General features: G+C 36.5%; 1 protein-coding gene across 2 annotated transcripts in view; it reads left to right on the plus strand.

The window, feature by feature from the left end:
• The window catches only part of LOC132151652 (adhesion G protein-coupled receptor L1-like), a 167,030-nt gene that overhangs the window by 91,148 nt on the left and 63,909 nt on the right, over nucleotides 1-11,973 (plus strand). The window contains exon 3 of one of the 2 annotated variants that reach the window (XM_059559925.1): nucleotides 11,139-11,352. In XM_059559925.1, coding sequence (XP_059415908.1) covers nucleotides 11,139-11,352 — 214 coding nt within the window. Of the gene's footprint in view, nucleotides 1-11,138; nucleotides 11,353-11,973 lie in introns of those variants that run through there. The other variant, XM_059559935.1, reaches the window with a different exon arrangement.

An 11,973-nucleotide genomic window follows, 5' to 3' on the forward strand; every position in this document is an offset into this window, starting at 1 on the left:
TATTTAACGCAATTAACGCAGCATCTGTATTTTCTGCCATCCGTTGGCTAGCTTTACATTATATGATCACGCTCTTATTCATTTAAATGCTTTTAAACATTTCAAGCGCGGCAAGACAAATAGAATGTGCTGTCTGTGAATGCCCTTATGTGACACATACACACGTACACACACACACACACACACACACACACAATGCATAGACAGGGCGCCAGAATCCAGTTCTCTTAAGCGCTTGAACTAACAATAAACATCCCAAAGTGCCAGTTTTGTCGATTATCCTCATAAGAGCAATCTTAAATGATTTATATAAAGTCTAAAATGAACAAAAAGAGTTGTGAGAGAATGAGGCGAGATCCATAGACAGTATATAAACGGTGAGATCCGCGTGTCTGTCTGCTCTTAAAGGGACAGCAGCCAATAAAGCTTCCTGTCAGTAAAGTTAAAGAACAAAGGGAACAGAGAAAATGACTCGCTGCTCTTGACTAACTAACTTTTGTATCTTTAATAAGGATTAACTATTTAATTTATAGTTTATGCAGTGCAGACTGCATATAACTTTGATAACTTTATTAAATTTCTGTATATTTCCTAACTGTTAAGACAGGAAGGGCAGGAGTAAACATGACATTTATTATGGGTTTATGTTAGCATTGTTTTAAGTTTACTTAAATTAAAAACTGTTATATTTTTGAAGCCTAATAATAAATGTAAAAAAAAAAAAAATCAGTAGCTGTATTAATATCAGTAATACTGCCCTTCATTCATAAAAAGATGCCATTTAAACAAGTATTTAAATTTAACTGTGAAATTATTACATTAAAAAATATATTTAAAACGTACAAAAACATTTCTTTTTTTATTGCGATTAATTGCGATTAATCACAGAAAAAATGTGTGATTAATCTAGTTAAAGTTTTTAATTGATTGACAGCACTAATATATATATATATATATATATATATATATATATATATATATATATATATATATATAATCCACGGTTCTCGGTACCAATTCCGGTACCAAAGCAAAACACAAAAATATGCTAAAAAAAAAAAAAAACTTTTTATCACTAAAAATGAAACCAATTCCATTCTTTATACTCATTTACAATTGTGTTTAAAGTTTTTCTACAAGTAATATAATTATGAAAAACAGTAAACAAGTTTCACCCAAATGTAATTTGTCTTTTAATTAATGAAATTTAAACACATTTAATTTTTTGGTAAATAAATGGGTTTTCTTTTATGCTATTTCATCTCATGGTTCGACGTGAAAATATCCAAGAAAGCTAGCAGCTGGCTGGCATGGTGTTAAAACAATAACCAACCACTCAACCAACCACTGGCCACTTACTTCCATGTCTTTGCAGAGAAGTGGTTGAATTTGCATGTTGTACATCTGGCAGTCCTGAAAACTGTGACTTATCATGTAAAATCATCTCAAACCAATGCCACTGTAAGTTGAAAGCATTTTAGGAAAAGAGTGATGTTACTAATAATTGTACGCCTGATAAAGACATGCTGTGTGATTATGCAGTTAGATCTCAAGTCAAACTCAATTAAATGAGTCAAACTCAATTTAGATCGACAAACTTGATTAAATGTATCACTGTGGACTGTAGATCAGTGATAAGTTTATGTTCAATGATATTCAGTGGCATGATGATATATCTTCAGTTATTCATTTCGGGGCAATTGTATTCATATGGATATGTGATTGATTACACATTTTGATTTATTGATCAACATATCATGTAAGTAATTTCCTTAAATATTTAATTGACAGCCCTAATATTGAACACTAAAGTGATTGCTGTATTTGCTACAATCTTAGATTAGTTTGTTACTGAATGCTCGACTGGAAGGAATATTACAAACACAAGTCATTTATTCGGCCATTTAAACAGACTTGCAAGAACTAGACTAATAAGAATTGTTTGGTCATATACAACTTATTTTCGAAAAAGCCAAACCTGCTGACATGCGGGCCCCTCTTTGAACCGTCCACATCAGTGTAGTGCTGGCGTGGCAGTCATGCCGGCTCTAATGGTCCTGGTTTCCAAAGCTTGAGCTGTGTACTAATGAGCAACTGAGCGATTAAGTGGTGCCTGGAGATGCACTGAAAGAGGAAGAAGAAGCTGATGGCATCCACACTCAACCGGTCTGCAGTATCTTTATACCTCACAACCTGCCTTACAGACCTGCCTCTCACTATTAGAGCTGCTAATTGATCATTAATTGATAGGCAGCTCTTGTAATCAGGTATTTTAAGCTCAATTCAATTGATTGACTTTAATATTTTTTTACAGCTTTAGGAGTCTGTCGGCAGATGAATTATTTAGTGGTAATCGTTCCTTGTCATAGCGCACAGCATAGAGAACTCAAGTGACACGTGACAAATGAATGATCTGTGTAGGTGAGTGCTAATGTATCACACTTGATTAGAAGAATCTTTCTTATTCCTCTATGGAATTTTCTTTCATTTAAAGGTTAAGCAGGTTTTTCTTTTCTTTTTTCTTTTTTTTTAAGAACCACATTATTTCCCTACTACAAAGATTAATTTACTTATTAATTTAAAATTACATTTAATATAGTTTATGAATATGAGTAATAAAAACAACAATTTAAATTGTATCATAGAAAGAACTCCTGCCTACTTTGCAATACATCCAGATTTCATTCACACTCATGCAATAACATTTGTATCAATAAATGTAATAGCTACTCAAACTGGACGCAGCTTCTCTCAAAACATGACAAAACACCTTCATAATAAAAAAATAAAAAATAATAAAATTGTTAGTCTAATTAATTTAATTACATGATGAGCCAATTCATTTATCTACAGTAATTAATCCCAAATTAATCATATATAAATTTTGGCTGAGAAATTTCCTTCAATGCATGATTTAAAATCAATGTGTTTTAATTGGAAAATTTGATTCAACGTTGCAAAAATAATAATATTAGCTGGGTATTTTCTTAAATGAATATTGAAATAAATTTATTTTTCCATGGTCTGTCTGAATACTGGATTCTGATTGGCTGGTAGTTCCTGTGCATTATAAAAAAGCCTAGATACTAGATCGCTATATTATACAGCAACGAGGTGGCGCTGTTTTTGAAGTACTTCAAAAAAAGCACGCACAACTGTCATCACTCTCTCTATCTATCTATCTATCTATCTATCTATCTATCTATCTATCTATCTATCTATCTATCTATCTATCTATCTATCTATCTATCTATCTATCTATCTATCTATCTATCATATACTTATCATCTATCTATCTATCTATCTATCTATCTATCTATCTATAATTAATTGAAATAAATGCTACAATTCATTCAAATAAATGTGATCTTACTGCATCTTACTTTCAACTCTGTGTCTGATTTGAAGCGGGCAGAATGCCAGCACTAACGTGCCATAACTGACTAAAATAACTGTCATTTTTACCCCTCTGGTCAGATATTGCGCTGCAAAGAGTAATGCTAGTTTTAACTTGTCTATAATTTGGTAAATGACCATGAAATAAGCGGGATAAGCAATGGTTTGCCGTACATTAAAGGATTTTAAATGCACTTCACCCTGCTTCGCATCGGGTGGTTCTTGGCAAACCGTTGATTATCCCTTACATATATAATGAAATGCTGTGTTGCTCAGAGATGCACAGCAGTTGTGTTGAAGCTTTGTTTCAAAAAACAAGCAAACAAAACATTTAGTTTGTGAAATTGAGCAAAACCAGACAATATTGTGTCTAAAATTTAACATAATATTGAAAGATATTCATCACCTTTTACTTCATGGTTACATGCTCACACAAAACCATGAAAAAAATATAAACTAAAGGGTACATTCTTAAAAACATGGTAAATTTATGTAAAAAATATATGTGTGTGTGTGTGTGTGTGTGTGTGTGTGTGTGCTCTTGTTTTTGTGACATATCAGGACACAACTCTGTATAATGGCATGGGTATGACTAAGGTATTACAAGGAGAGGGTGACTTATGAGCACATATCCCATGTCCCCATTTTTCAAAATGCTTATGAACCACACAGAATCAGTTTTTTTGAGAAAGTAAAAATGCACAAAGTTTCCTGTGAGGGTTAGGATTAGGTGTAGGGCCATATAATATACAGTTTGTACAGTATAAAAATATATATATATATTTTTTTTTTTTCTTAGACACTATTATGTTTTGCAAGCATGCCACAAATGCAATCTGATAGTGATTCTCTTTTCTCCCCCTCATTTTCTTTTGGCTCTTCAGTAATTGTGAAGTTCTTGGAATAGTGTTGGAACCCGGTGGACCTTTAATGAGCCAATCAATGCCATATTTTACCATCTACAACACTAGATACGAGTGTCTCCATTTCTTTCCCCCTGCTGAGTTCGTTGTACCCTTCTTTTCGACTGCCTCACCCCATTTGCGTCTTGTCTGTCCTGTCTACCTCTGTCTGTGTCCTTGTCTGTCTGTGTCGGTCAGTGTGTGTGCGTTCAAGGCTGAGGGCACAGCCTTTCTACTCCATTCTCTAAACCTCCCCCAGGCTTTAATTACTGCATTTGGATAATGAGTTAAATCCAATCACTCTTCTCCACTGCTCTGAATTAGTATACAGATCTTATTATGGCAGCACCAGCCCTAGTTTCCTCACACCATGTGCCCCGCAGTGACACATCTTCATATCTCGTCCCTCGTTCTTTCTCTTCACATAAAGAAAGGGTGTGTGTGTGTGGGGTGGGGGGGTTGGAACGAGAAGAACATAAATGCGATGGAAAAATCATTCAAGGGGAAAAATATTAATATGGAGCAGAAAGACCTGTTGATCAGAGAAAAAAAAGGTTGCGCGCAATGTCCATGCATAGATACTTTTTTTAATGAAAGGTAGTGATATTGAAATTATATTTCCATATTGTGCTGTGTATTACATTTATAAAGCCAGAGCTATGGCCTGCAGGCTAAGTTGAGGAGGCTGTTTTGAAACTGTTTCCTTTTATACAAGCTACTCATCATTTAAAGTAGTCAGATTACACAAAGCCTTATGTTGAGTGGTAAGCTTCATGAGTAGTTACAATGAAACAGTAGAAACATTTCTTTAATACAATTACTTGAAAACCCTTGTGAGATAGAAGTGTGCTGTATTGAATAAGCACTTGAGGTGTTCTTCAGGTCTTCAAAAAATATATAAAACTGTAGGTGGATAATTTGAAATTAATCAAATAAAAGGCCACTTAAGTGTATTTAAGTGTTTTTAATAATATTGTGTCATGCTTTAAAGGAGGCACTCTTACTTGTATGTAAACTAACATACTAAGTAGTATTTGTATTGTGTTATTTGATATTGCAGTTTGAGTATTTAAAATATACTAAATTACAAATTCATCACTCACATTAAAAATGTGTAATTACTATATATATATATATATATATATATATATATAATTATTATTTGCAATAAGTACATACAGTACAGACCGAGAGTTTGGACACACCTTCTCATTCAAAGAGTTTTCTTTATCTTCATGACTATGAAAATTGTAGAGTCACACTGAAGGCATCAAGGGCTATTTGACCAAGAAGGAGAGTGATGGGGTGCTGCGCCAGATGACCTGGCCTCCACAGTCACCGGACCTGAACCCAATCGAGATGGTTTAGGGGTGAGCTGGACCGCAGACAGAAGGCAAAAGGGCCAACAAGTGCTAAGCATCTCTCGAGGAACTCCTTCAAGACTGTTGGAAGACCATTTCAGGTGACTACCTCTTGAAGCTCATCAAGAGAATGCCAAGAGTGTGCAAAGCAGTAATCAAAGCAAAAGGTGGCTACTTTGAAGAACCTAGAATATGACATATTTTCAGTTGTTTCACACTTTTTTGTTATGTATATAATTCCATATATAATTCCACATGTGTTAATTCATAGTTTTGATGCCTTCAGTGTGTATAGTCATGAAAATAAATAAAACTCTTTGAATGAGAAGGTGTCTCCAAACTTTTGGTCTGTACTGTATGTGCTATACGTTAAAATGTGCTCTTTCACAACTTCAAAATAAAACATATTTAAAATAAATAAAAAATATAAATAATAATATAACATTCAAAATAAATGATATAATCTGGTGGAAAAAAGTAACTTTTACATACCGAATATGGCATGAGAGAGTGAGGACTGTTTTGGAGAGTGTGTTTGATTTACCTCAGTTAGCTCAGTTATTAAGCTGCCCACACAATATAATATGACTTTAAAAACCAGTGATGTAGCGTTGTGCAAGCCTACACCGTTACTCTGGAAATAGCTTGTTAATGGCTGGTTGCTAAAGTGACAGTATGTTCGAACTTGCAAAGCTGCTGTCACACTACTGAAAAATGTGGTTAAGTTAGTATTGCTGCTTGTAGTTACTCTTCATCATTGATGAGGCACAGTGCTCATGGAGGAAATGCCAGTTTGACTTTGGCTTGCCTCATTGCCCCCTTCCATTTCTTCCAATAATTTCTACACACTTGCGGATAAATAAAAGTGGCACAACCAAAATTAAAATGTCTGTAAGCATAAAGCTGTCAGTTCATACAGAGACTGTCTGTGCAAAACTTTAGAGCCAGAGGACAAGTGATCAATCTGACAAAATCACATATTAAACTTTGAATACATGGTTCATTTCATCCCACAAGCACATATATAGATGTTGGGATGAGTAGTCAGTTAGTTCTACAACTAGCTCATACTTGTGCAGTCTAGTCCCTGATCACGTGTGCTTTCTTCAGAGGCAGTGGCGATAGCAGGAGGAAAATTCATTTGTCCACAAACTGTGACCCGGTTTATTTGCTTCTCATTTGTTTCGAATGCCAACATGTTACGACCAAATCTATTAGTAATTATGAGAAAATACAGTGAGTACAGTGCATTCACAAAGGATGTTATAAGCATATATATATAACTGCATGGCGAACTTCTGAGATAATCTGTATTGGATTAGTGTTGGGAGAAAATAATTAAATGTAGTGACTATCCCAACTACATTTAGCACATCACTTTAGTCGTGTGGGACCCCAGATTCTGCACGTGCGTTATTTACACTAGGTAAAAATTTATTCATTGGCTAGTAGTCAAGGTTTTTTTTGGGGGGGGGACTAGATGACTACTAAAATGAAGAAATCATACAAGTCATAATATACATTTGGTTTACTGGTTACTCCAACCCTTCACACTAGATAAACTTCAATCTTTTTGATGCTAATGCTTTGTTTCACAAATACCCTTGCCTTGTGGTAGGATCTTGAAATTACCCAATGGGATTTTCAAACTCTGGTAACTTATCCGCCATCTCCGACCCAAATTCATTCCAATTACACATTACAATCACTTTCCAAAAACTGACCCTGAACAAAGATTTCCTGATAATACTCTTCCAGATATTTACTTACCCAAGGTCATTTTCCTAATCATCTGTGGACCTGCTTATATCAAAAAGACAAAATGAAAATATAACTATCATATCTTTTAAATGGGTTCCATCCTTTAGCTCGAGACTTTCCGGCATTTTAATTCGGATTACAAAGATTATTCCCTTCAGTCCAATTTCCCATACCGATTGGAGATAATGTCTGTGGGAGCAGAATACACTCATAAATGAGGGAATGAGCCTATTAATCCAGTAGCCGTAGTCAAGTTTGGGAGATAACTGGGTGGTTACAGTCAGAGATATGGGCAGATAAAGAGGATGAGAGAAAAGCAGAAATGATTGGGCTGACGTATTTGGAGTAGTTTGTGGGATGGCAACATGCAGTGTGGGACATACTGGCTTGCTGAAGCTATATGAACATGTGGGTGGGTGGGTGGGTGATTGGTTGGCTGTGTGATTGGCCTCCTGTGGCGAGGCAGTGCAGAGCCCAGAGTAATGGTTTAATCAGTGACCAGCAGTATGGAGCTATGTGTTTTCTCCATGGGAATGCTGCGGAAACAAGACTACATGCTGGCACACACTAATCCCACTTTGCCTCTTTGTGTGTCATGTAGGCACAAGTGAATGTGTCTGTTTGAGCACACACCAGAACAGCCTTGTATGAAGCATGTTTACTTCAGCGAATCTCCCAATCATCTGAACAGGCCTGAATCTTTAAATCTACACATTTATGGCAAGATTACGCCATCCATCCCCGCGTTGATGTCACCACGCTTGCTTGCTGTAGTGAGCCTGTGTGACAGCTACACGACTGTGTGATGTATGATGCAGTTACATATGTCCACATTCCATGGCAGCCACTAAGTGCTCAGGGTGAAAGAGAACAGGACTAGGATTACAAAGCCGTTGAGTGGGAAACCAGCCTAGAGAGTCACAAGCATGTTGTTAAGTGCACTGGGATGAATGGTTGACATAAGCAGACAAAAGGAGCATGCTTTTAGACCCTGTTCTGAGTAACGTCTGACTTTCACATTGACCTCGGAGTGAAAAGATGTGGCTCAGAGTCAGAGAACTTTACATTGTGGTCCTTCGTCTCTCAAGGAAAGCAATGGAAAGGCAATTTTGTGTCCGAAGCTGAATGGATGTACTTGTTCCATTTGTCCATGTAACAGAGTCTGCACATTACTGTTACTTACAGAAGCATGCAACGACTAAGCAGGTTTTTCGAATTGTCGGCTTTTTCATGAAAAAAGTTCCCTCCATTTGATCGCAAAGTCTTTGAAGCTGCGAGAGCTGAAGGAATGAATTTCAGGAGTACTGAGCGCTTCATTGATCAGTTTGTACTGTGCTCGAAACTCTGTGGGTCAGATCCACCCCCTCATCTTTCAGCACAATGGACAGCTCCACAGGTTCCCCCTCTCTATTTGTCAGCACCATGGAGAGCTCCACTGCCTGGTTTTTGTCCTTCTCTGAGTGGAGGCGGCTGGCAGCCATTTTACGTGGCTGGATCTTCAAACTCTTTGAAAGCTCTTGTTCAGATAAAGTATGCTACTCTGTGCCACTAGCAGGCCCTCTCAGCCAGGCACAATGATTAACCCTACGGCACCTACATCCCTCTTAACGTCTCTCTCTCTCTCTCTTTCTCTCTCTCTCTCTCTCTCTCTCTCTCTCTTAAATTGAGTGTAAATTGCAGATGCCACGTGTGGGCAGAGAGGTCCGACAGTGGGTCTAGGGTCAGTTCTCTCCTCTAGGTGCTGCTTCTGCTCAGGTGTTTGGTTGGCTCCTGAAGCGATTTGGACACATGGTAACTGATTTTCTATTCTGGAGCCTTTAGGGATGCATCGATCTGATACAAGGGATCTGTATCGGCTCTGATACTGGCTTTTTCTGTGGATCGGGTATCAGTCAGACGAGACCAATCCAAATCCGAGATTTGTGCGTATACTGTTCTGTATTATTGTTTAGCCCCACGATAGGCACAAAAACATTATAAAGCACCAAAATGTTTTCGTGGACATATTTTAAGTGTTCTGAAGCTGTTCCATAGTTCCATGTGAGATACAGATTAATATTGAAGTAATTAAATTAAAGTTCACATAAACTCTTCTTTCCACTGCGGCTGTCCGTCATCCTCCATTCAGCAATCAAACTGCGTGTCGCGTTCGGTTACAGTCAAAACGATGAAACTGTTCAAGAGTGCACAATAACTGAGGTTTAAAACTGTTCAAAGAAAAGGCTCAATAAAGTAATGCACAGATTTAATACACTACGTATCAATACCGCTTCCCTTTGTACTAGTAATGTCTGGTTCGCATACGAATCGTTTGATTTAACCGGTTCTTCTTCCGGTTGACCAGTTCGCCAAATCAGACTGAACCGTTTGAACTGGTTTGCATCACCAGTAAGCAATAATCCACAAATTACTTAAGTTATTTACTTTTTTTTAATGTGGCTAATACTCCCTCTTAGTCTAAATAAACCAATATCCCAGAGTAATTAATTTACTCAAACAGTACACTGACTGAACTGTGATGAGAGAATTGAAGATGAACTCAAGCCGAGCAGCTTGTGTGTTGTACTATCTTTTTCTATGTGGACTCGGAGTGCTGTGCAGCCTGCACACTGTGACTCCATGTTGTTTCAAGCTCATCATTCTGTGCACGTGATGCGCATAAGTGCTCTGTGCCGCTCTATATGGGCTCCTTTAGTATTATAATACTTTTCTGCGCAATCAAATATTATTAATAGTCTTTCTTGTTCTGTCCTATCTATCACATGTTGCTGTCTTTATTACTGTGCTATACATTTAAAAGAAACATCTTTTACATTTCTATATAAATGTATATACGTTTTTTCATGAATGTATTTTACAACAATACAGAGCAATGTGTAACATTTTACCAGATTTTAGATTTTTTCACTTCTATTTGTAAATAAAATATTTCACTAGATTTAATAAAATTATTGTGCACCCATGATTTTTCTAGAATCTAGTTCTAGAATCTTTCCCTGCTGAATTATCCACTAACCTAGTTTATAATAGTATATTTGTCATATATTATGATTATATATATTTTTCATTTATTATTTTTCATTAAAATGAAGTTGTGTATATGTAGTAGATTTAGATTAACACAAAATAGTGATGATCAAGTTAACACAGAGAAGTATAGAAAATCTACACTGATAAAAAAAAACTGTGCTGGTATCGGATTGGATCGATATCAGCAGATACTCAGAATTTTCGGTATTTGATCGGATCGGTTCTGAAAAAATTGTATCGTTGCACTCCTTGCATTCGGGTGGTGGATGGCACCCGTCAAAGGGCTGTGTGAAGGAGTAGGAGGATGTTAACAGAGTGTGTACATAACTCTCACAGTTTGTTTGAGCGAGAGGGTAAATAGTTTGCTCCTCAGGACTACGAAGGCTGAAAATATTATTGCAGGCTGTGAAAAACCATTGTCCATTTGTCTAATGCAGGGGTGCCCAAACTCGGTCCTGCAGGGCCGGTGTCCTGCAGAGTTTAGCTCCAACCCTAATCTAACACACCTGAACCAGCTAATCAAGCTCTTACAAGGCATGCTAGAAACTTTCCAGCAGGTGTGTTGAGGCAAGTTGGAGATAAACGCCAACAAGTAAAAGTTGGAGGGCACCCCGGTCTAATAATTTCTTTCATTTCCCTTTAAAGTTTTTTTTATTCATGCAGAACATGTTTTTCTTTCTTCATGCAGCGTTAAGTCGCTCTGCAATGCCATTTGGTCTGATGCGGAGGGAGTTGGCATGCGAGGGTTACCCCATTGAGCTCCGCTGCCCCGGCAGTGATGTCATCATGATCGAAACAGCCAACTACGGTCGCACGGATGACAAGATCTGTGATGCTGACCCCTTTCAGATGGAGAATGTACAGTGCTACCTGCCAGACGCCTTCAAGATCATGTCACAAAGGTACATGAGAGTGGTGTTCGTTTTTAGTGTCTCTTTTAGTCATAGTTTTTGTCTTTTGATGACCAAAATAAATGTAATCAATAGTTTATTGTCATTTATTAATTTAAGTTATTTTTTTTCTTTGAATAGTGGCAGCCTACAAATATGGCATTTCATCACTGTTGATAATAAGTGTAACAGAACAAAACATTCTATTCTATTCTATTCTATTCTATTCTATCACACTTCCATTCAACATACAATTGTGGTCAGTATATGTATGTGTGTATTATATTTGCAAGAAAATAATACTTTTAAATGCTGTTCTTTTGAAGCGTCTATTCATCAAAAAATAAAATAAAATAAAAATAAAAATGGTTTCCACAATAATAATAATAATTCAACATAAGACTGTTTTCAACATTGATAATAACAAAGAAATGTTTCTTGAGCAGCAAATTAGCATATTATACTGATTTCTGAAGGATCATGTTACACTTAAGACTGGAGAAATGAAGCTGAAAATTCTGCTTTGCTATCACAGGAATACATTTCATCTTAACATATGTCAAAATGGGACACATTATTTTGAAATCATAATAATAGTAAAAAATATTGATGTTTTCATTGTATTTTTGATCA

Source organism: Carassius carassius, chromosome 1, assembly GCF_963082965.1.
Source record: "Carassius carassius chromosome 1, fCarCar2.1, whole genome shotgun sequence".
NCBI lineage: Eukaryota > Metazoa > Chordata > Actinopteri > Cypriniformes > Cyprinidae > Carassius > Carassius carassius.